This window comes from Protopterus annectens, chromosome 6.part1, assembly GCF_019279795.1.
Source record: "Protopterus annectens isolate FY-2018-M chromosome 6.part1, PAN1.0, whole genome shotgun sequence".
NCBI classification, from domain to species: domain Eukaryota; kingdom Metazoa; phylum Chordata; order Ceratodontiformes; family Protopteridae; genus Protopterus; species Protopterus annectens.
The window spans coordinates 400669969-400696255 of NC_056738.1; the positions used below are offsets into that span (position 1 = coordinate 400669969).

Sequence of the window (26287 nt, forward strand, 5' to 3'; positions counted from 1 at the left end):
TTATACTTTCCTAGCAGGTAATTGTTAAAGTAATGAACATTTTAACTGGCATATATTTTTTTTTGTTTTATCAACTGTAATTTAGACACTATCCGAAAAATGAAAAATGATTTTAAAAAGATGGAAGATGAGATGGATCGTCTTGCAGCTAACATGGCAGTAATCACTGAATTCAGTGCACGGATTAGCAGTACACTTCAGGATCAACATCAACAAATCACCAAGCTTTCTGGTAGCCATTAGCATTTACTTATTTTTTTGTATTATATTGCTACTTTACGAATGGAAATAATTTAGTCCACTTTTCAAGTCTGCTATTTCTTTCTTTCTTCGCTAGCTTTTGATGCTTTCTTGATTTTGCAGCACACATAATTGCTTCATCCTCTTTCTGTTATAGAGGCATCCTTGATTCAAAGTTCTGGGCTAACCAAAGATTATATTGGAAATGTTAAGGAATTAGAACAGTAATATACATATTTTTTGGCAGAAGAACTGTATACTTTAGGACCTGGAACATTCCAGATAAATCACCAAAGAAAGAGTCTGAGGTGGTGATAAAACTGTAGAGGAGGAAGTCATGACATGTAAGTGCATCTGGGGCATCTCTGATGTGGTTTAACCTTTATGACTGCTTTGCTGTGAGTTTGTACTGTATACAGTGCAATGATGTTATGCAGTCCTGACTTCCCATTGATAGTTTTTTCTTTATTCCATACCTAGAGTTAATTTACTCAGCCTGCTGGCTTCGGGGTGAGTACCCACCTAATCTGTCATTAGTCCAAGTTGAAGTACCAATTTTAGCACTTGTAGACCACCTGTGGAGAGAAAAAAATAAGGCTTATGCCTGCTTGCATGTCTCTCACCAGGAAAGAGAGGCGGGAACATGTCTGAAATAGGGATTTCTTGGTGAAAATTGAAGATCCTGGCTGAGCTGCACACTCAATAGGGAAGGAACAGTGTTGCTGGTAGGATATCACACTAATATATGCGAGTTGAGTTTGAAAGCCTGTTTTAAACTGATGGTGATACAGCTCTACCCGAGATAGTTTTGAGGTGCCATAGGAATATGAATTATATATTCCCATGTGTAATATATAGTGATGCAACAAAGTCCAAAACATTAATTACAACAATGAAAAAACTATAACCGTCAAAACTAATTCTATACATGTAAAAGTTCACCTGTAATAAATTATTTCAGAGTCATGGGAAGAAAAAGCAATTTTTTTTTTTTTTTTTTTTTTTTTTTTACAAGCCAAGCACCTGCTACACTCCTAGTACTTAAGTATACTAATACTTCTGCCACACAGCCCTGGGAAAAGGACAAAACCAGAGCTGTTAAACATTTTTTTGTGATTTTTGTCTACATTTTGCTACAGAAACACTGTAGTTTTAATATACTTGCAGCCTTTCTCACTGTCATTGTCTTCAAAACAAAGTGTAGCCGATTTGACCACTCACATTATATGTTACATTTTCACAAACCAAACTATAACAATGACACTTGTTAGTGACATTGTGTGGATGTGACCTGATTGGGAACGATTTAAAGAACTAGAACAATGTATGGGTATAAATTTAATCAAAATACCCAAATGTCAGTGTGACTAACACTGACAATTAAAAGATCAAAAATGCAAACGTAGGCAACGAATATCCTAGCAGCATCAAAAGTACAAAAAAATCAACAGAATTTTCTGCAGAAGTGGGGGCAAAAGTCCACCCTGCACACTCATTTGTATACACTAACTCTTACATTGCACAATACCAAGAAAAGGGCATATTCCCCAACCCAGGGAACTACGTGATCTCATACACCTGTGGAGCAAATTGTGTAAACTAGCCAGATATTGATGTTAATAACAGTTGACTAAATTAGGGGTTCCCATATAGATATATATAATATATATATGCATATGTATTTGTATGTTGCGTATAGGTTAGATATAAATATATGTATGCAAATATACAAAGACAAATGTACATGTGTATACTTATATAAAAACACACAGAATACATTTTCTTAAAATACTGCAGGTTTAGAAGAAGAAACTCCAGTGTTACACTTCAGAAGTATATCTTTTTCCGTGACAGAAAGTAATTTAAAATATACCTGTCTGATGGAAGACCGTTCCATTCACAGCAACTGTTTTAACATAATTAAAAAAAAACAGCACTGTATATTTACTGTAGAGAAAATAATGAAATTTTATATACAGTATGTTAACTAAAAATGTAAAATTTAGCTTTACAAAACCATATAATAAAAATAAATTCCTATGATTGTGAACTTGCACTACAGTTTCCTCTTCCTCATACTGCTAAGAAAAAAAAATGTGTTTTAAATGATTACTTTGATAACTGAAACAGGCAAAGACCTGCCTACAGGATGGAGAGACGTCACAGAGACATATTTCCTCTTTGGAATGGCAAAGTAAACTGAAATATAAGATGAAAGGTCATTATTATTTGAAAGTGTGAACAGTGATTAGCTTCTCCACTACATAATCATTGTAAGTGGAACACTACCAAAGGATCACTGACATTGTATAAAGAAAGAGAAATGACATGTCACAGTAGACAAAATAGCATGTGAGTGTTCTTAAGCCATCTGATGCATGCAAACTATATCTGCAAGTGTCTGTCTTCTGATTGGCAGTACCTCTCGTAAAATAGATCTACTTTGTAGAGTCATATTCCCAAGAGGACACAAGAAACTCTAATCAGCATGAGGACAGTAAAGAAAATGAAGTTCTTTTATACAGTTGTATTACGTAAGAACTGTAAGAAAAATGTTAAGTAATGCCATTGTGTATTGGTAATAAATCACATTTGAGTACAGACGATGTAGGGTTTACCCAGCGCTGGCTTTGTTTGATCACTCAGGCTTCAATCTTGCGACCATACTACACCAATTGTGGCTAAACACTTTAGTACCACCACAGAAAAGTTATTTATTTGTTTGCCAATGTTTGGGCCCTGCCTTTGCACCACAGCATGTGATGCATAAGCTACTGAATAGTACTTTTCTCCCATCAGGAAACGGTTTTTATTTCTTCTTCATCTAGAAAAAATACTTTGAAAATTTGCAGTTTCAATGGACTAGCCTCGCTGAAGTTAAAGTTCTCCATTTTTCTTAGTGATGGCAACATGGTACCCCTTTTAAAGTCCATGGATGCACTACATGTTACTGTAAGGTAATTTCATAATAGGAAAAGCTACATTTTTTCGGCCATGGCTTAATAAGAAGTTTACATAGCTTTTAATAAAAAACAGCTCAAAAATTGAAGGAAGGAAACTGCTTAAAATGCATTGTGGCACTTGACTACTCAAATGCTGTGTGTGTATACAAATGTCAGCAAATCACTTTAATCAGAACGTGCTTCATTTCAGATGCAAGCATTGTAGTAGCAGAATGCTACTGGCAGAGGGACATTCCATGGAGTGACTGCCAGCTTTGCCTTTTAGCCAGATGGAAGTTGGTTGGTATGTCATTGTCCCTAAGTAGAGTGTACAGTGGCAGACATCTGTGAAAAAACAGAAGTGGCCTCTTAAAGTGTAAGGCTGATAGAACCCATAGCTTCATTTTGAAATAAAGTTATGATGAGGGATCATAAAAAATAAGGCATTACATCTTTTAATTATTTATTTCTTTTTGAGACCAGTCCTTGTTCTGATAGGATGGGAGCTTGTTCAGCCAACTTTGAGATACAAAATAATTAATGGTATTCTTTCTACAATACCATGCGTGAATGGGCATACCTTCGTTGAAGGTTGTGCGTCAGGCCTTGCAAGCAGGTACGTAAAAATCAACTGCCAGTCATTAGCGGACCGGAGTTCCGCTGTGGCGACCCCTAACCGGGAAAAGCCGAAAGCCACAAACAAAATTCTTTCTACAATACTGGTACTGCTTATTCTTACAAGGGGTCTAAGCTGGTTTCACAAAGACTGATCCTGCAAAAAAAGCAACTTGAGGTAGATTGTTTGAAATAACATTTCCGCCGACTCCCACCACACAAACATTAGCTTTTTCTGTGATAGTCATTCTCTCTCCCCCACATCTGCCATGTACCCCTGCTAAAATATTATCTTGTCATAGGTCAGGGAATCTTTGCAGAAAAGATGTGGTAACAACTTTGGAGGCCTGAACACTTGCACACCAGCAACAGAAAGCCTGGATTCATAGAAGTCTGTGAAACCGTACCATTCCTATAGTTCATACCATATTGTTAAGAACTGTCTTTGGTACTGTGTATCCTGATGAGACTGGGACATATTCCACAGGGCATTGTAATAAAATGAATAAATTGCTACCCATTTTTTACAGATATGAAAAATGCATAGTACTATGTTACTTTTACTTATGAAGTATTTCTGTTATACTATTTTTCTAGGTGTTCACACTTTGCTCCGCAAACTCCAGTTTTTGTTCGAGTTGCCAGCTCGCCTCAACAAGTGTATAGAGCTAGAGGCGTATGCCCAAGCAGTGAGGTACTATGGTAAAGCACGCTGTGTCCTGTACCAGTATCAGCACATGCCCTCATTCCAAGGCATCCAGAATGACTGTCAGAAGATTATGTCAGAACTAGCCCAGAAACTGCGAGAAAAATTCGTACTGGAGTATATATTGTTAAGCTAGTGGATTGGTCTAGAGTTTAAAAGATTTTATCATAGAAGCAAGTTTTATCTGAACTAATCTTTGGATAATTGTTTAACATCCTGTGTACCAATACTGGGAAAAATTCAGGTACTGGAGTATATATTGTTAAGCTAGTGGATTGGTCTAGAGTTTAAAAGATTTTATCATAGAAGCAAGTTTTATCTGAACTAATCTTTGGATAATTGTTTAACATCCTGTGTACCAATACTGGCCCCTTGACACAGAGAGATGATAAAGCCCTCACTGCATGCCGGATGATCTACATTCAGTTAGTGGCATGAGAACTGGAGGGTCTGAGTGGGGGAGGATGAGAGTGAGTAGACAATGCTGTCTCACCCATTTAGAGGAAGGGCGACAGTACTGATTGCTGAAATTGCAGCATTAAAGAGACAGGCAAGCTGCATGCTATAAAAGTGTGTCTCTTGTCCTGGAGGTTCAGCATTCTCACAAGCAGACTCTGCACCTCATGAAGGCATCCATAGCTGAGCTTGCAAGACTTCTGCAGGTGTGAGATAGCACGTAAAGGAGAAACACCGTCTGGCAACAGAATGATACTGTATCTGTCCTCTATATACTCACCAGTCCCAGACCTTGGATTGGTAGAGCTTGAGGGAGGTTAAGGTAGGTCCAGTAGACCCAGTGGGAGGTTAAGGTAGGTCCAGTAGACCCAGTAAATGAGGAAAGGAGCTGAAGGCAGATGATCAGCTACGCTTAGACAAAAAGAAATCACATACACTATATTTCTGCCAGAAAAGTAGTTTGGCATTTGGTTACTCTTCTTGGAAATCATATTGAGAGTAAAGTAAAATTAAAACATTCTACAGTGCTGGTTAAAACTGAATGGGCATTTAAATATGGGTTTTAATTTTATAATAGTTTACCTTTGTTCTATTCTATGCGTTTTGATAGACCAACTTGATCAGTCAGTAAAAAGTGAAGACTGAAACTGTAAAATTTTGCAGACATGATATATCCAGGTAATGTAGGTGGTCTTTTGACAGATAATGTCATCCTTGATCACTTTGGAGTAATGGAGAGGAATAAATATCCACTGATGTACTCAAAGTCTGTCTGTTAAGTAACTGTGATTTAAACTTGCCAATTTTATATTTTCTGAATTTCTCAGATGTTTAACATTAGATCACTGTTGCAGTAATCTAAACTATTTGGGTTATATTCTGCCAGGGATATGAACTACTTGCCAGTTTTCAAGGCTTAAGGGTGCCTTCCATGAATGTAACTGCCAGTGCTCCAAATAAGAGGCAGTTAGAGTTCCAATAGCTTCAGAACTTTTTTACTGCTGGTGTGTGCTCCTTCTGCAGGCTTCATGGAACTGATGGTTAGCTAGCAATTCTTCAGGGTTGTGCAGATAAGTCTTCTTCTGGAGAAAACCTTCCAAATGTTATATATTTTGAGGAAAAATAGTGTTCTATGACAGTGATATTTTTTGCGTCAGGAAATGTATTCTCTTTTAACTGACTAATATTATATATATACCAGCGGCTATGAATACTGTGAATGCTTGTGGAAATGTTTTGTGTTTAAATCTATTTTTTTGAATGTTTGATATTTTTTAGTATAGAATTTATGTGTTTGGGACAAGATTGCTACTTTTGGGGATTATCACAGTGTTACACTGTTGTTTTGTTGTACAAAAAAAAAATCCTTCCTTGCCTGAGCCGTCAGTGGGTGACTGCTGTGGCTGGTATTGGTTTTGCAGCTACTGACACTAAGTGTGGGAGTATATACATGTCTTCTGTGGGTGTAGGGTTGCCCTCAATGGGCAATGGAAAACTGCTCTTATCAGTCTTGGGGAAAAAGGCTGGTGGTGAGATCCCACCTTATCCAGATAGGAAGCCCAAACTCCAGAAGAGTGTGTCCATATTAGATATATCTTTTTGTAGGGATTGTTCCAGGAAAAGAAAACAAAGAATTATTTTTTCCTGTCTCTATTTCTATGGTCAGGAAAGACTTGCTGGGATTTGTTAGAGTGCTAAGTTCTGCTTTTACTATGTCCGTTTCCCCTTCAGATAAGAAAATAAAAATATTTCCCTCTTTTTTTTTCACATACTGATTTTTCAGTCAGAAGAGTATGGATTAGAGGGAAAAAGTTGTGCTTCAGGGATCTTCATCTTATGCTGAAGATTCTAATTCTGAAGAAAGTATGGCTTCATATTTCCCTCCAGAAGATGTTATTTCTGAAACCTTATGTAAAATGAAAGAACACTTTCATTAGGAATAGGATGATATTCCTGTTGCCCAGCAAATGTATTATGATGTGTTCCAACTGAGGAAGATCATTTTTATCTGTTCTGAAAAAAGTTTTCCTGACAGCTTGTAGTTTCTCAAATACTTGTTTTCTAACCGTAATGCCCTGCAGTGATTTTTTTTTTTTTCAAACCTGCTTCTGCTAGACAAGTTCCTAATTTTAATCACATTCCCTCTGACAAGGATGGGAGTTTTTGACAAATTTGGGAAATACGTTTATTCTTCTGCCATTTTAATATTCAGAATTTTAAATGGCCAGCCTCACATGTTAACATTTTACTTTAATTTAAACTTTTCAGGTTGTCAAAAGACACCTCTTCCCTCTCCTGGGGTGAAAACATCTTTGAATGTATCTGTTGTTTCTGGTTCTCATGTAGTTAAGCCTGCTTTAAAGTGTTCTTATGATGCTGCTGATACTGTTTCCAAGGCTGGATCAGTCATGAGAAGATTTGCTTGGTTACATTCTCAAAATCTTCCTGCTGCTGTTCTAAATTCTTCTTTGAACAAGGATGTTCTCTTCAGCCCTTCTGTAACTGAGATGCTTAAGAGGCTTGATGAGGGAAAAGTTGATTTATGGGGTGACCCATATCTTCAACCTTGCTTTTTTAAGGCAAATAATTTTTTTCTTCCACCTCTGCTCCCTTTTTCAAAAATCAATTTAAGCAGCAAGGTGCCAAGAAACAGGATTTAAAAAAAAGTAATGCCAGTAAGACTCCAAAAAGAAAGTGAAAGCGTCTTAAAATCAAGAACAGTCCAAAGAGTCAGAAAAGCTGCTGGTCTGTTCATGCCCCCATCTTCATCCTGGCAATCTCTCTCTGTCGTTTTCTCTCTCTGAATCTATATCTTCCATTGTGGCACTAGATTGTTCCAGACAAATGGGTTCTGAAAGTCATTCAGTAGGAGTACATTTGGAAGTGGGAGTCCCTCCATTCTTTTCAGGGGATTCCTCCTTGTCCATTAAACCAGCTATCCCTGTTTTCCTCAGTTTTGGAACAGATGTTATCTCAGGAGGTCATAGAACCAGTGACTACTGGCCAGATGGGCGAAGGGTTTTATTCAAGGATTTTTCAGGTGCCAAAGAAAGAAGGGACTTGGAGGCCTGTGCTACACCTCTCCTTTCTCAACCTTTTTGTCAAGGTCCTAAAGTTGAGAATGTTATCTCTTTTGACCCGGTTATCTTTTGTTTTAGAGCTGCAGTGGTACTGCAGTAGCATTGTTGCCTCACAGCAAGATGTTCTCCTGTTCAATTCTTGGCTGGGAGTGCTTTCTTTGTGGAGTCTGCATGTCCTCCCTGCGGTCGAGTGGCCTCCGAAAGATATGCATGAATGGGCATGCCTTCGCTGAAGGTTGGGCGTCGGGCTGGCAACTCGGCACCATAAAAAAATCTACTGACAATCATTAGCGGACCGGAGTTCTGCTGTGGCGACCCCTAACCGGGAAAAGCCGAAAAGACAAACAACCTTGTTCCTTTAACAGCTTTCATGGTAAAGCTAACTTAAGAGATGCCAATCATATTGCCATTGGCAAAAATTTTAGATTCTTAATGTCATCCATGTACTGAAAATCTTATCAGTTCTCTGTCTTACCCTTTGAACAGTAGATAGTGCAAAGGTTATTTACAAAGTGTCTTACTCCAGTAGTTCCTTATTGAAGACTTTAAATCATTCATGTTTTCCTTATTTGGATGATTGTCTTATATTTGCAGACTCTCTTTTTTTTTCCATTTATCAAAAGTCCTTAGCAAGTGTTTACAGTCTTCTACTCTGTCTGAGTTTTCAAGTTAGCTTACAGAAATCTTTTCTCATTTCTTTTAACATAATAGCTTTCGTGGGATATCAGATTCTACCCTGGGCAGAGCCTCTCTACTAAGAGATGTCCCAAAAGTTCTTCCTGAGTATTTCCAATCAAACCCATGTATCTGTCATGGAATTTCCCAGGATTGTGGGGTATATGGCCTTTGTGATTGTTATTATTCCCCTGGCCAGACTTCACATTAGAAAAATTCAGTGGTGCCTCAGATCAGTCTGGATCACATATTCATTCTTTATCTTTTCAGACCTTGTATTGGGGGTTGTAAAGAGAGAGATTCTGTAGTTTGTATACCAGTTCTCCTGGAATCCAGGTCTCCCATTCTCCCTTCCTTCTCTTCAGTCTTCCACAACAGATGCTACAGACCTAGCGCAGGGATCCATTTCCCAAGGTGTGAAAGTGCAAGGTACGTTACACAGAACAGATATGAAAGACAAAACCACATGAATCTTAAAGAGATGATTACAGTAATAAATGCTTTGAAAGCCGTAAATCATTTCTGGCCACCAGGACCTCTGCAATTTTCATGGGCAACACCACAGTGGTGTGATATTTAAATAGGGGTACCAAATCCATCTCGCTTGCAGACTTGCTATGCTAGCGTGGAAGATATCAATGTAGCTCAGTTTGACTCTTCAGGCTTCATATATTCTTTTAGAGCAAATTTTGTAGCAGACATGCTAAGCAGGACCAGACCAGTACAAACCCTTGCAAATGGAAACTTTATCTTGGGATCATCCCAGAATTGATCTAACTGTGGGGAACACCTCAGGCAGATTTGTTTGCCTCCTCTTAGAACAGACATCTAAAGAAATTCTGCTCAATGATCCCTTGCAAAGTGGCCTGGAAGATGGATGCCTTCTCATTCTCATGAACGGGAATGTTCCTCTATGTTTTTCAACTCTTTACATTGATTTTCAGGGTTCTTCTAAAGGTCCAGAAAGACTTGCCAAAGATTGTGGTGGTAACTTCTTTATGGCCCAGGAAGCAGTGGTTTTCCCTTCTTCTGAAACTGACTAAGGGCAAATAGCTACAAGCTTCCCACAGACTGGATTTATACACACAGACATGGACCCCGACTTGAAAACTGTTTAGTTGACAGCCTGAGTAATAGAATTTTGATACCTTTCACATTTTTTCTGTGGATGTGCAGCAGGTATTTAAGGAGGCTAAAAAACATATTACTAGGAAAATCATATATGTGCAAATGGAAAAAATTTTCTAGTTGGTGCCTCTCCAAGAATCAGAACCCTTTTAACTGCACCTGTTCTTAATGATTTGTGTGAGTTACTGTCCTCTGGCCTTTCTTACTCATCTGGCAAGATTCCTTTATTGGCCATTTGGGTTTATCTGCTCTTGGATCTTCCCCTTCCTTCCTGTCCTCAAGTCGAGCAGCTTTTAAAAGGTATTTTACATATTCATCTACCTAGAAAATGGGGCTCTTTGGGATTTTAACTTTGTGCTTGCGAAGCTTACTGTTTTTCCATTTGAATCAGCTCATCTGGCTGATTTGAGATTTTTAACATGGAAGACTGCTTTGACTTCTGTTAGAGTATCTGAATTACAAGCACTTGTGGTGAGTCATCCCTATCTCATTTTCCACAAGGGCAGGGTTTCTTTGATCTCTAAATTTCAGAGTTTACTTGAGCCAGTCTGTCGATGTCCCTTCCAGTACCATCCCTGTCTTTTTTTCCAGTACTCAGAAACAGAGGAGAATAAATTTGTCTTGCTCTGGATGTCTACAAACAGCTCAGATACTGTCCAGATAAAAATCTATCCTTCAGGAAAGCTGAGAGCTGTTTATTTCATTTGGAGGCATGAGTAAAGGGCAACCAGTGTTGAAGTAGACAGTTTTCAAGGTGGTTATCTCATGCTTTTTTCTTTTTGTTATTCTCAACATAACAAGTCACTTCTAGGCAGGGTAAGGACCCATTCCACCAGATTTTGGCTTCTTCTGTGGCTTTCTGGAAAGGGGAGGAGTATACTAGAGGCAGTAACTTTGTTCTCTGTATATACTTTTATAGAACATTGCAAACTGGATTACTTTTCCAGGTCTAGAACAGGTTTTGTTCAAACAGTTCTCCAGAGGGGTACAGTATGTGACGGCATGGGTGGATATGTTTGACAGATCACACTGCTTTGCCAGGGATGTTCTGCACATATCCCCTCTAGGCTTTCAGATATTGGCAAAGACCTTTTCCACCCCCCACAGTGCCTTGTTTAGGCAATGGCAAACTGATAAACCTACCGAATTAACTGAACCTATGAAGGAATATCTCAAGGTGGTGCTGCTCAATGCTAGAAGTCTTAATAAGAAACTCCACTCCCTGCAAACCTTCCACTCTTTGGAGAGTGTAGACATCTGTGTAGTGATGGAGACACGATTTAAAGTCACTGAGAGTACCCTAGCAGTGCAAGGTTCTAATGCCTTTCACAACTTTAGACCAGCTACTGCACAAGAGGGAACTAAAGGTGGAGGAGTCTCAGTCTGTATTAAAACCAGTCTCACATCCAGACTAGTTAAAGTGTTTGACCCACTGGAACTCATACATGTGCAACTCACCATAAACCGGGTGTCATACCATATCCTTACAACCTGTAGGTCCCCCTCCATGTCCCAAGAAACCCATCCTGCCTATCTTAATGTCCTAGAGTCCCCTCACCAGTCAGCCCAGTATGATATTCATGGGGGCTCTCACCTACCCCTGTGTAGATTTGGAATTCTACAGTTCTACACTACTTCTAATGCACAAGCCTAGTGATTACTAAACTTTGCTAATACCAACATCCTGGAACAGTTGATCCATTCTCCTGCTGGGGTACAAACATCTGTGCCTTTGTACTCACCAACATGGAGGGCCGATGTTCATCACCCAGTGTAATATATTTGCTAGTCAGATCTGATCATAAAGCAGTATTACTTGAAATAAAATTAAATCCAGGGATCCAACAAAACCAAAAACCTTTAAGAACTATTCCAAGCCTAACCTCTCTGTCTACAAAGTGACACCTTGGCTAAATTCCAAGTACCACTAAACCCAGTAAACACCATGGCATACACTGAGCTATTTACAAAATCCCTGCACTGCCATATTTATAGCTGTATAGAGTGAGCTGTGCCCATTCGTATTAAGAATAAGACAAACCACCCTGGTGGAATTACTTTATCACGTGGTGATATAACAAAAGAAAGAAATTTTGGCCAAGCATAGGAGGAATAAAGCGATACATACTAAAAGCCCCCTGACTAATCTAAACAGGCAGCTAAGAGGGTTAATTAATACTTAAAGGCTAAATTTGAAAAAAAAAAATAGCTTCTCAGGCAAAGGACAGCCACAAAGCTTTCTACAGCTATGTCCGTAACCTCAAAGGAAATATACAACAATGCATATAACATGTTGTAAATGGCATTACCCACACTGAACCAGAGGCCATTGTCAACCTTTTGGTTGACAGGTTCATCTCATATTTTTCCTCCTAGTCTCTCCCTGATAGTCCAAAGGAAATGCCAAATACAATTCCCCCAACCATTACTAGGGAACAGGTCATCAATGCACTTTCCAAGGCCAAACACACTGTATTGATGAGCCCTGATAACATCTTGAGATGTTTTTAATAAATAGCCTGAAACATGAATTCTGTGGTCAAGCTTGAATCACTTTTCAACTGGAGCCTTCGGTCAGGTTTTGTGCCCAAGGAATGAAAGATGGCTACATTCATTCCCCTGCACAAAAGAGTTTTGACTACTGATCCAGAGAGCTACAGCCCCATAAGTCTTACTAGTTTCATATGTAAGGCCATGGAAAGAGTCATCATGGATGTGATAAATGAGGACAATAGTTAACATGTAAAGGCTGAACCTGTCATAGTTTGGCTTTGTTAAAATAAGGTCATGCCTATTAAATCTGGTGGACTTTTTTTGAGAGGGTCATCAAAGCATTGGACTGTGCATACAGCTTATCTCGACCTGGCCAAGGCTCTTGATACAGTATTCCCCCACAGACATTCTAGACAAGCTCACTAATTTAGGTATAAACCCTTTTATCACCCACTGGATGGCCATCTGGCTCACTGATAGGACCCAGTAGGTCAAAATAGTTGAGGCCACCTCTACCAAGAGGCCAGTCACTAGTGGAGTCCCCCAGGGCTTAGTACTGTGCTTGCTCCTTTTTGGCATCTATTTCTCTGAAATGGAAGCAAATGATGAAGGTTTATGGCTGACTAAGTTTGCAGATGATTGCAAGCTGGGGGTTATCATAGACTCCCCTGCAGACACTAGCATTCTTCAAGAAGGTCCATCTCTGACTAACAAATGGTGCCAAAACCATTGTCTTAAGCTCAATGCTAAGATGTGCATAACTATACCCTTTGTGAAGTTAACCATCCTAGCTAATTACCATATTGATTATACACCCCTAAGTGTTGATCCAGTGGTCAGGGATCTGGGTGCACACGTAGACAGTAGCCTTAACTTCAACCACCACATGGCCACAGTGGTGAGGAAATCCTTTTATTTTGCGCAACTTATAAGTAAGGGCATGGCATCTAGGTCCAAATAAGTCATTATCCCATTGTACTCCACCCTTGTCAGACCAGTCATACAGTACAGTGTTCCCTTTGGATTGTACCGGACCAGCCCAGACATATGCAGAATCTAGAGCAACCTCAGAGGTTCCTTACAAAAATAATACAAGCCATAACAAACCTGACTTATGCAGACTGCCTTAAAGCCCTTTCCCTCTGATCAGTCTACTGTAGATTGCTGAGGGGTGATCTATGGCTGGCTTGTAAGGCATCTGCAAACCCTCCACTTATGAATCTCCTACATAATTGTAAGTCAGAGAGTGCCAAAAATACAAGGTTTAAGGACCAGAATTTTGTCTATGACCTAAACAGAACATGCTGGAGAGACAGATGTGTGTTTCAGAGACTGCCCCACCTATGGAACAGGCTTCCCATCCATGTGAAGCTGAGTTTGTCTATTACCCAGTTTCAGCGCAACCCAGACCATTGGATGGGGAACAGGAAATTTACATCGGGTCTAGCACCTATTTCCATTATAGACAGAGGTAGCTTATAAATTCATGGCCCTCATTGTCCAGTTTGGACACAGGACATGGTTATTATTTTGGAAAAACTTGGCTAGGCTTAGAAAGGACCACTGGGTCATTAGCCTAGTAACAGTCTACGAGTATGTGTTTAGGGCCAGACGTCTGGCTGTTTAACTCCACTGTAACAGCTTCTACTTCTTCTCCTTTCAGATTTTCCCGGTTTGGGGTTGCCACAGCGGATCACCTGTTTCCATTTTTCCTGTCCTCTGCATCTTGCTCTGTCACACCAGCCACCTGCATGTCCTCTCTAACCACATCCATAAACCTTATCTTAGGCCTTCCTCTTTTCCTCTTACCTGGCAGCTTCATCCTTAGCATCCTTTTCCCAATGTACCCAGCATCCCTCATCAGCACATGTCCAAACCAATGCAATCTCGCCTCTCTGGCTTTGTCTCCAAACTGTCCAACCTGGGCTGACCCTCTAATATACTTATTCCTAATCCTGTCTACCCTCATCACACCCAGTGCAAATCTTAACATCTTCAACTCTGCCACATCCAGCTCTGACTCCTGCCTTTTTGTCAGTGCCACTGTCTCCAACCCATATAACATAGCTGGTCTCACTACCCTTTTGTAGACCTTCCCTTTCACTCTTACTGGTACTCATCTGTTACAAATCACTCCTGACACTCTTTTCCACCCATTCCACCCTGCCTGTACTCTCTTCTTCACCTCTCTTCCACACTCGCCATTACTCTGAACTGTTGCTCCCAAGTATTTAAACTCATCCACCTTCACCAACTCTACTCCCTGCATCCTCACCATTCCTCTATCCTCCCTTTCATTCACACACATATATTCTGTCTTAGTCCGGCTGACCTTCATTCCTCTCCTCTCTAGAGCATATCTCCACCTCTCCATGGTCTCCTCAACCTGTTCCCTACTCTACATATCACAATGTCATCTGCAAACATCATAGTCCATGGGGACTCTAGTCTGATCTCATCTGTCAACCTGTCCATCTCCAGTGAAAATAAGAAAGGGCTCAGGGCTGATCTTTGATGTAATCCCACCTCCACCTTAAACGCATCTGTCAGTCCCACTGCAGATCTCACCGCTGTCGCACTACCCTTGTACATATCCTGTACCACTCTTACATACTTCTCTGCCACTCCCGACTTCCTCATACAATACCACAACTCCTCTCTAGGCACTCTGTCATATGCTTTCTCTAAGTCCACAAAGACACAATGCAACTCCTTCTGACCTTCTCTGTACTTCTCCATCAACACTGTCAGAGCAAACATCGCATCTGTAGTGCTTTTTCCTGGCATGAAACCATACTGCTGATCACTAATCATCACCTCCCTTCTTAACCTAGCTTCCACTACTCTTTCCCATAATTTCATGCTGTGACTGATCAGTTTTATCCCTCTGTAGTTACTACAGCTCTGCACATCACCCTTATTCTTAAAAATCGGTACCAAAACACTTTTTCTCCACTCCTCAGGCATCCTCTCACTTTCCAAGATTTCATTAAACAATCTGGTTAAAAATTCCACTGCCATTTCTCCTAAACATCTCCAAGCTTCCACAGGTATGTCATCTGGACCAACAGCCTTTCCATTCTTCATCCTCTTCATAGCTATCCTTACTTCTGCCTTGCTAATCCATTGCACTTCTTGATTCACTATCCACACATCATCCAGCATTCTCTCTCTCTCATTCTCTTCATTCATCAGCCCCTCAAAGTACTCTTTCCATCTGTTCAGCACATTCTCCTCGCTAGTGAGTATGTTTCTCTCATTATCCTTTATCACCCTTACCTGCTGCACATCTTTCCTAGCTCGGTCCCTCTGTCTAGCCAATTGGCACAGGTCCTTTTCTCCCTCCTTAGTGTCCGACCTTTCATATAACTGTCTATGCGCCTTATCCTTAGCCTTTGCCACCTCTCTCTTTACCATGCACCTCATCTCCTTATACTCCTGTCTACTTTTTTCATCTCTCTGACGGTCCCACTTCTTCTTCGCTAATCTCTTTCTCTGTATACTGTCCTATACTTCCTCATTCCACCACCAGGTCTCCTTGTCCTCCTTCCTCTGTCCAGATGTCGCACCAAGCACCTTTCTAGCAGTCTCCCTTACTAGCTCTGCTGTAGTTACCCAGCTGTTTGGTAACGCTTCACTGCCACCCAGTGCCTGCCTTAACTCTTCCCTGAACTCCACCTCACAATTACCCTTTTTCAATTTCCACCGTTTGATCCTTAGTGCTGCCCTCACACTCATCCTCCTCCTCCTCTTCTTGATCACCAATGTCATTCTACAGACCACCATTCTATGCTGCCTAACTACACTTTCCTCCGTCACCACTTTCTCCAATCTCCTTCAAACTGGCCCTCCTGTGTAGGATATAATCCACCTGTGTGCATCTCCCTCTACTCTTGTATGTCACCCTATGCTCCTCCCTCTTATTAAAATACGTATTCACCACAGCCATGTCCATCCTTTTGCAAAATCCACTACCATCTGACCTTCAGCATTCCTTTCCTTAACACCATAGCTACCCATCACTTCCTCATCCCCTCTGTTCCCTTCACCAACATGTCCATTGAAATCTGCTCCGATCATCACTCTCTCACCCTTGGGTACAGTCATCACCACTTCATCCAGCTCACTCCAAAATTTTTCTTTCTCATCCATCGCACACCCAACCTGCGGAGCATATGCACTAACAACATTCATCATTACACCATCAATTTCCAGCTTCATAAACAACACTCTATCCAACACTTTTCACCTCCAAAACACTCTTGACATACTGTTCCTTCAGGATAACCCCTACCCCATTTCTCCTCCCATCCACACCATGATAGAACAATTTGAACCCACCACCAATACACCTAGCCTTACTTCCCTTCCACCTGGTCTCTTGTACACACAATATATCAACCTTCCTTCTGTTCATCATATCAGCTAGCTCTCTCCCTATACCACTCATGCTGCCAACATTCAAAATTCCTACCCTCACTACCACGATCCTAACCTTTCTCCTTTCTTCCTGCCTTCAGGCATGCCTTCCCCCTCTTCTTCTCCTCCTTCGGCCAACAGTAGCCCAATTTCTGCCAGCACCGTGTCCGCTAACAGTACTGGTGGCGGTCATTGTTAACCCGGGCCTCGACCGATCCAGTATGTAAATCTGTATTGGTTTCCGCATATCTCATTTGGAAAATGTTTTACACCGGATACCCTTCCTGACGCAACCCTCCCCATTTATCCGGGCTTGGAACCGGCATGAAGAAATGCACTGGCTTGTGCATCCCCAGTGACTGGGTTAACTCCACTGTAACAGCTACAGGTCTGTTATTCTTGTACAACATTATTCACTGTAAATATGGACACAAAATGGTTAATCCCTTCCAGGCCCCCTGTTGTTAGTTCTAGTAGCTGAGGTTTGGTTTGCATCTTGTGCAGTAGACTATCAAATGGAAGGATAGGCTTGATAGCCAGTGGCCAGCTTGACTGATTGAAGGTTGGGACAAAGACCAGTCACTTCTAGCTTACCTCCTGTGGAGACAATAAAGGTAATCTGTGGTCCTGTAAACATTTCAGGTTTGCAGATGTCTTGTACCAACCCATGGTGTGTGGTACATAAGCAGTAATATCATTGCATTGCCAAGTTCCTTCCCTTACTTCCGTTTCTTTGAATTTCTAATCAGTAATCACAAGATTTGTTATGTCTTTGACAAACCCAATAATACACCTTTTCAAATACTCAAGTGTTCAGCATCTACTAACTGCGTAAGTATCTTTTGTACTGCAGTAGTTTTGTTTATTTCATATGAATGTAATCTAATTAGCAAATATATGTGTATTGTTAATCTATATTCGTGTCTGTTCTTGTATATTACTGAACGTCTGTTTAAAAAGTTGTAATATTGAGAGTTTTTCTTCCACAGCTTCTGCTGAAAAGGGGTTTCTGACTAAACCAGTTTGGACAAACCCAGTAAACAACCGCACCACATGCTCCAGAGACCTCAACTTCATTACCACAATCAACAGAACATGCTGGGGGGCAGGTTCATAACCCAGAGACTGCCCATGCTCTGGAATAGACTCCCCATACATGTCAACCAGAGCGCCTCACTGGCCCTCTTCAAGAGAAACCTTGATGAGTGGATGAGAAATAGAAAGTTCACCCCGGGGATCACTCCAGTGGCTCTGCTTGATAGAGGCACTGAGAACTAAGGTCAGAAAGGCTGCAGAAATACCTCACTAAAAGAATCACAGTCCTAAAGCAGATGCCCTACGCTGACCACCGTAAAAAACTCCAGCTATACTCTGTCGCATATTGTCTACTCAGAGGTGATCTCTGCTTAACATACAAGGCCATGTCAAACCCAGAGCTGTTGGACATGCTACACTTAAAGAAATCCTAATCCCTCAGAGCCACACTCTCCAGGGATCTAAACCTTGTCATCACAATAAACAAAACATGCTGGAGGGATAGGTTCCTGACCCAGAGACTCCCCGACTCTGTAATAGACTGCCCATACATGTCAAGCAGAGCGCCTCTTTGACCCTCTTCAAAAGGAACCTTGATGATTGGATGAGAGAAAGGAAATTCACCCCGGGGATCACGTCAGTCGCCCTGTTAGACTGGTCCAGGGAAGTAGTGTGGGAAGAAATAGCCAGGAAATTGTTATGGCTAGGCTTGTATAGGCACTAGGGCAGATAGCCTAGTACCAATCTATGAACCTATTTATCTCTCTGTTTTCTGGAGCCAGTATGATTTCATTGATTCCCTGAAATTCTAAAATTAAGCATTTCCTAGTGAAGGAAATTAATATATTTTTTAGTTTGTTTATTTTGAATTACACTGACAAATGAGTTTATAAGTAGGACACTGACTCTGAGGAGGTTTTTGTCAAGAGTGACCCTTACCTTTATCCAGCGCCATGGCATAGAGGGCTAGAGCCATGACTATGGCGCAGTGGCATGGGCAAACTGAGTCTGACTAGTGGCTCGGGTGTCTATAGGAGTTGACTAGGGAAGACTAGAGTGAGGAATCACTGCCAGCACACCCATTTTGTGGGTGGGGCCAGCTGTAGCCAACCACATGGATGGCACTTTTGCTGTCACAACTCTGGGAAGTATACCAGCCCTGTGGGACCTCCCATTAGGATGGAAAAGTGTAAAAGGAGGATTTTTTTTTCTGTGGCTTGATTAGCCAATTTAAGTACCCCACAGTACTGACTGCCTGATAAATGCCCATTCCCACATATGCACATATTCTAGCTTCACTGGTATAGTACCACTTGCATGGATGTGTACATCCATGACCTGTAAAGCTACTAGCTCTCTCTCCAAGTCTCCAATGGGTGTCAGCAGTGCAGCAGACTGGTATAGTGCCACTTGCATGGATGTGTACATCCATGACCTGTAAAGCTACTAGCTCTCTCTCCAAGTCTCCAATGGGTGTCAGCAGTGCAGCAGACTGGGCTGCCTTCTCTGTCCACAAAGATGGGTGAGCCCCCTTTTGACTGCTCATTCTCTCCATTTCCCTCTTCATTGAGTTCCTTCACTGTGTGTGAAACTATGATCCCACATCATGTAGGTCTCAATTAGGACTTTATCCTTCTGTGCTTGGTGGAACTGACATGGAAGAAGAGTTTGAAGAGCAGACTCTGTTAAACCCAATACCTCTCCTGAGCAGTATGACTCCTCTACAGAAGTGGAGAAGAATCATGCTGTGCTTCCTTCACCTTTTACAAAAATGTCAGGCACATTGTGAATATATCCTTCAGAATTTCTAAACATGAGGTGGCAGGGTAAAGGGATATGACATACTTGTTAGTACCATACTGAATAAAGTAAGTTTTAACATTGGAAAGATCCACTGCTGTTCTAAGTGTGGACACTGTGATTAAAAAGTACCTTTGGGACAGGAGGAGGATCAGTTTCTTCTTTAAGCAGGCCCCCTTCCCCCATGCATATGTTATCAAGGTGGTATGGCAACATTTGATAAGGCCAGGCTGCCTTTTGTGTATCGTTTTGATAAGCTATTTAGAAACTGGGTGTGTTAAGCTGGGGAGCTATTGTGAGCAACATTGTTGGTGTGTCAGTCTAACCTGGCCTGTGGGGCATACTACTGAAAACAGCTTTGGGCAATAGTAATAACACTGTTTATTATTTTACAATATATCTCAGGAATGGGCCTGAAGGGTTTGTAAAATATGTTCTAGATTCTGCCACTTGTGTAACAGTACAGTGGCTTATATACTTTCACAGCAGAGAGTATTGGTTCAGTGCTAAATATTTATCCATCAGTGCCATTACAATAAAGGAAGTATGAAGTTTAGTATGCCAGCACAGCAAAAAAGGCTTCAGCACTGAAGAATGATAGCAGTCTCAGTTTTACTAGGTGGTATGAAGGAGGATGAGTGAAAATAGCTGATAGTAAGTCAGCAGTTTGTGTTGGTTATGGCAAGATGATTTTTTTTTTTTTTTTTTTTTTTTAAGCCTGGGCTAATGTGTCCTCCAGGTGCAGTCACACAAGGGCTGTGAGGCTTTCTTACTTGTGTTACTACACCCCAGTATTACAATGGCTAGACAGTCCTTTAGTTACGCTTTGCTGTATGCATTGTCCCACAGGTATCCCTAAGGGTCTCTGGATGAGAGGAGGTCCTTAACTCAATCTCCATCCTAACAAAGTTTGATGTCTTCCCTCTGTTGGATCTTTGGTAGCTCCACTGCTTGTCAAAAATGTGTCATGAATTGATTGTGCCCATGGATTGGCTGACTTCTTTGATTTTCACTGTTCGCTCAGGTTTTCAGCATACTGTTTTGATGACAAGACATTGTGAAAGTGTCAATCATTCAGTCTTTCCATAGGTTCATAGGTGTGCACTAGGCTAAAGGCCCTAAGCCCTTTACAAGCCTAGCCATAGGATTACCCTGGCATAGTGCCACCCGACCTTAGTTCCCAGTGCCTCTGTCGAGTAGAGCCACTGGAGTGATCCCCAGGGTGAATTTTCTATTTCCCATCCACTCATCAAGATTTCTCTTGAAGAGGGCCAGTGAGGTGCTCTGCTTGACATGTATGGGAAGTCTATTCCATAGCTTGGGCAGTCTCTGGGTTATGAACTTGCCCCTCCAGCATGTTTTGTTGATTGTGGTAATGAGGTTGAGGTCTCTGGAGCATGTGGTGCGGAGGGATTGGGATTTCTTTAGATATAGCATTTCTAACCGGGCTGGGTCAGACATGTTTTTGTAAGTCAAACAGAGATCGCCTCTAAGTAGGCGATATGAGACAGAGAATAGTTGGAGAGTGAGTCTGTCCATATAGGACAAATGTTTAAGGCCTAGGATCCTCTTTGTGAGGTACTTTTGCAGCCTCTCCAGTTGTTGCAGGTGTTTAGTGAGGTGCATGCCAAATGGGGCATTGTACTCTATGATTGGCCTAATGAGGAAAGAGTAGAGTGAGACAATGACCTCTTTCTTCCTGGATGCAAAACCCTTAGTAATGAGATGTGTCACATAGAAGGACTTTCTGACCACAGTGGCAATGTGGCGGTCAAAAGAGAGGTTGCTGTCAACCTGTGTTCCCAGTTTTCTTATAACGCCTTCTGTGGTCAGTGGACTATCATCAATGTGGTAATTCATGAGAACCGGGTTTTTGCCAAAGGGAATGACGACATTTTTTGGCATTGAGCTTAAGGCCATGGTTCTGACGCCAGTCGTCGGTCTCAGTGAGGCCTTTCTGTAGGATGTCAACATCACTTGGGGAGTTAATAATAGCTCCCAACTTGCAATAATCTGTGAACTTTGTCAGCCAGAGTTCCTTCGTGTTGGCCTGGACTTCAGAGAAGTAGATACCAAACAGGAGAGGACCCAGAACCGAACCATGTGCCGTGAAGTCATACACCATTTTCATGACTACACATAATCCTCAAGACTGCCAGATCTTTTTTTGCCAGTGGAATAGTTCATATCTGGGTTTATGATGCGCATCCATGAAATAGTTTGGGTTCCCTGATGTCAGTTGTGAACTGGCTGAGGTTGCCACTCGACTTTACTTCCTTGGACATTAACCAGTCAGCTCACATTTTCATTTGAGAATTATTGCTGCTTCTGTGTTTTGTAAGTGCCTCAGCAGTGATTCAGATTTTTTTAGACTTTTCAGTTTTCTCCATAATTGTGAGACAAATATGGAGACTTACAAACCCACCACACACACACACACACACACACACACACACACACACACACACACACACACACACACACACACACATACATACACAGACACACACGCATGCACAAAAAAACTTTTGGTTTTCTTGTGACTGGTTAAAGATTTGACTGGTCTGTTTTCTCTGTTTGAAACTTTTACTAATGCTGATTTGTTCTACATTGAATTCAGAGCTTTTGCATTCAGTACAATCATGCATACCCACAGAAATAAACAACTGCAGCATCACTGAATACACCTGACCAAATAGCCACAAAATCAAGTAAAAATTAATAATAACAGCTGGATTTAATTTCTCAGAGAATGTAAAAATCTTATTAAAATTCGCAAATATGCAGGTTTTCATATAGTATAACATTTTTTCATTCATTTTGAATAGGTAAAACACACAGCTGTCTTAAATAGAAAATAGACATATAACTAAAATTGCTTCTCAGCATTCATAAGAAAACAACCATCTCAATTAACTAGGGTGCTGTTTTTTTTTTTTTTTGTGTATGTATAAATATATTATTTAGTGCAAATAAAGTTACAAGTAGTACACTTTGTGCATGGAAAAGTCCCTACTCTTGCAGTAATGCAATTATTTAGAATGTTAAGTGAAGTGTTACACAATTCATGGTTCTGATTTTTCACGTTCTTAAAGGCAAAAATTTGGGAAATAACTATTATTTCTGATAATGGCTTCAGAGGTTTGCAGGATGCCCCTTTATTAATAGCCAGCACTTGCACCATTTCTGCTTTTATTTATTTATTGACATTTGTTGACTGGGAAAGTCCAACTGGGACAGGAGCACATTTTCAGTGGAGGCCTGGGGAGGAAACCTCCACAAGCACACTATGATTGCACAGTATTTTATAAGAATTTACAGAAATTACAGTACAGTACAGTATAATATAACAAAATGAGAAACAGACTAATTGTGGGAGTTACAGTATCAGAGAGAAAAACAGTAATTTACTATACACACACACACTTTTTTTGTAAATATTGAAATAGGTTGAAAGTTATGAAAAGAAAAGATCACTAGAGGGGGTAGTGTTAGGTTGAAAGAATTAATAAAGGGAAAGAAAAATCACTAGTGGGATAGTCTTTAAAGGGGTGAGGGGTTAGAATGATAAGGTTAGTGAGATTTATAATAAGAACAGAGTTGATCAAAAAGTTTCCTACTGGTTTTGATGGGTAAAGATTGGGGTAAGCTAGAGGAAGGCTGAAGGAGAGTAGGATGTTTATCTGTTTGGATATATGCAGGGGCAGATTTTAATATTTAGAAGGTAGTACTTTAGGGTGAGTTTACATTTGTTGAAACAGCTGTTGGTGTTTATGCTGTTGGAAATTAATCCCATAATTTAGCGACAGTGTATGAGTAAAGGCAGTGTCCGGCTCTTTTGTTTGGTACATGTACAGTTATGAGATGTTTATTTTCAGAGCAAAGGGTTCTAGTGGGGCAATAGGATATTAAAATATTGTTCAGGGCAGCTGTTTGGATTATAGACAATTGTATGTGCTATGGACAGTTGAATGAGGTTAAGGTAATGCGGAAATTGCAGCCAGTTTAATTCATTTAAAGCTTGGCAGTGATGTGAGTGGTATGAGCAGCTTGTGGCAAATTTGGCGAATTTATGGTAGCAGAACTGGAGCTTATTTTGTAGAGTTGAGTGCCCCAAGACAGTAAAAGCCTTTGCTGTCTTGATGAGGAAAAGTATAACTTTTAGCACTGACATAAATGTTCAGTGCTGTCACATGGAGACATTGAACATAAGAGCTCCTGTGTTACCATACCACTAAGAAGACAGTGGCAGTTAAATGCTCCTTATGCAGAGATTGGCTGGAGGGCTGTACATGCAGTCCCAAGCTACAGCCAGAGCACCATCAAAAGAACAGAAATTTGGAAGGTAGATTGGAACCTGGCCTTCCTGGAGGTATGTGTATTGCTAAAACAGCATTCTAAGTCCCAAATGTGCTGAACTAAGCTGCTCGATAACAGAGGGTTTGCACCTGCCCCAGTCCCTGGCCTCAGACAACAGAGCCTAGAAGAGATTCACTCCTTCCTCCTGGAAAGTGGGTGTTGCAGAGTGTAAATACTGCTTAGCCCCTGGTTAATCAGACAGAGCTAAAATCCTACAGGCCTAATTCTGTGGAGCTGTTCCTTAGGTTACCTGATCACTGGTCAGAGGTAGGCAAGCCTGTTGTCCCTGGGTGTACTGCCAGGCCTAACAGAATTTGATGAATCCAGACTGCGACAGGTCTTGTTTTGGAGGTTCCTTGTGTCCTGATTGATTAATTCTATGTCAGGTCTTCTCATGGCTTTGCATATGATGCTGGTCAGACTTGTGGGTCTGTAATTGCTTGGGTGTGCGGAAGGGAATGATTGTAGGTATTCTCCATTCACTTTGTACAAAACATGTATGGAGGCTGAGATTGAATAGTCTTGTTAGTGGTTGGCCAAATCATGCTTCATGCTATTTAAGTTGCATCCAGGAATATTGTCAGGACCCATCCATGCAGTATTTTTAGCTTTCGATGCACTTTAGGGACTTGATCTTGTGTGATAGCTGGAGGTGAGCTGGTTTCAGGAATATCTTGAGGGACAGACAGAAGGGGAATTATAGCTATCCTACTGGCCAATAAATTTAGCTCTATCTTCAACTTCAGTGTAGAAGACATTGTTCACAATCATTTCAGTACATTGTGTTGTGCTTTTGAGATTACGAACATGAAGAAAAATACCCTGTGATTAGTTTTGACTTGGGTAGATATTTCAGCCTCAAAGTTGTCTTTTGTGGATTTTATGAAGCTCTTTGAGTTGTTTGTTTCAGTAACAGGGGCTCTAACATTCTGTGAGTTAGTGTTCTTAATTTTGGTAAAAAATTATTTTCCTTTATTATAAAGCTTGTTGATATTATGATTCTATCATGTGGGTTTGTTTCTGGGATCTGCCTTGCACTTGTTCCTGTGAGGTGCAGCTGTTTACATGTTGGTATAGTGTGGTGGTGTACATTTTTACCTATTCAGTGGAGTTAACTAGGTTTGGTGGAGATTTGAATCTTACCAGTCTGTCACTTAGGACTAGGTAGTTTGTCTTAAAGAAATTTATAAAGGTACCTTGGGTGGAATTTTCTTCACATCCTGGAAGTTAAATGTTCCAAAGAGCTTATTTGATGTGTCCAGGTAATGACTTTCAAGGGTCTCATACACCCTGCTGTTGCACTGCATGTTGATGCTAATTTGCCTAATTTATTTTCTTAGTTTTTGTTGAACAGATTAGCCCTGGAACTGTTGTGGTTTACTTTTGTATGATGCCTGTGATAACAGTTATAGAGATGAGGAACAAACTGGTGATTCTTATCCTATCTCTCATGAGGAACAAGTAGGAATCACTCCAGGCAGGTCGATGGAAGCACTTAACACTCAAACCCACGGAAAAGTGTAGCCATAGACATTGCAAGTTTTGGTAAATGTTCTTGCTTCCTCTCCTTGCCTCCTTTTGAGTTGTGTTGTGTAGCAGCTCAGCAAACAACAGCAGGCTGCCTAAATGTCCAAATTTAAGTCTAGATTGCACTTCACAAAACAAGAGATAGCCAGTCACAGCAAGCAGAGGAAGATAAAAGCAGAAGTAGCAGCCTCTTTGCACAGAGGTATGCCCACAACTGATAAAGTTGTGATTGGATTGTTTTTTTTTTTTGTCCCTCAGTTGTCAGGGTCTTTTTTTCTCAAGTTCTGCTTCTAACTGATGTGCAGGGTAGACATCATCAGGTGACCAGACAATGGTACTTTGGAGGTAAAGGCCACCCACATGGTGACATTTTAATCTTACATACCCAGCTAAAAACCTGTCAACATATTTTGTACATGCATGCCATAATCCACATGTACTAGAATGAACAGTATTTGGGAAGATCTGTACCTAACAGCTCTCAGAAATTTGTCCTCAAGATGCTACTAAAGCTGGCAGCAGCCTTCCCTGAATAAAAAGTGGCTTACCCAAAGCATACCTGTCCAGCAGGACTAGAGAAATGTCACAACAGACATTTTGGAGTACAAAGCTTTCTTAGCTAAGCAAAGGAGAAAAGCAGTGACAGAAGTTGATATTTTCTTGTTCTCCATATTCCCAGCATCTACAAAATGGTTGGGTGGACTTTCTTTCAATAAAACAAATTTAACAAGGTACATGGTACACCTTGTATGTCTTAGCACACCACCTTCCAAAGTAATGTGCTTTGTAGGTAATATATCCAGAAATTCAAA

General features: G+C 40.8%; 1 protein-coding gene across 1 annotated transcript in view; it reads left to right on the top strand.

Moving 5' to 3' along the window:
- VPS51 (VPS51 subunit of GARP complex) overlaps nucleotides 1-26287 on the top strand; it is a gene marked incomplete in the record, with an annotated part of 371967 nt that overhangs the window by 37019 nt on the left and 308661 nt on the right. The window contains 2 exon segments of the mRNA XM_044075814.1: nucleotides 86-232; nucleotides 4395-4612. Coding sequence (XP_043931749.1) covers nucleotides 86-232; nucleotides 4395-4612 — 365 coding nt within the window.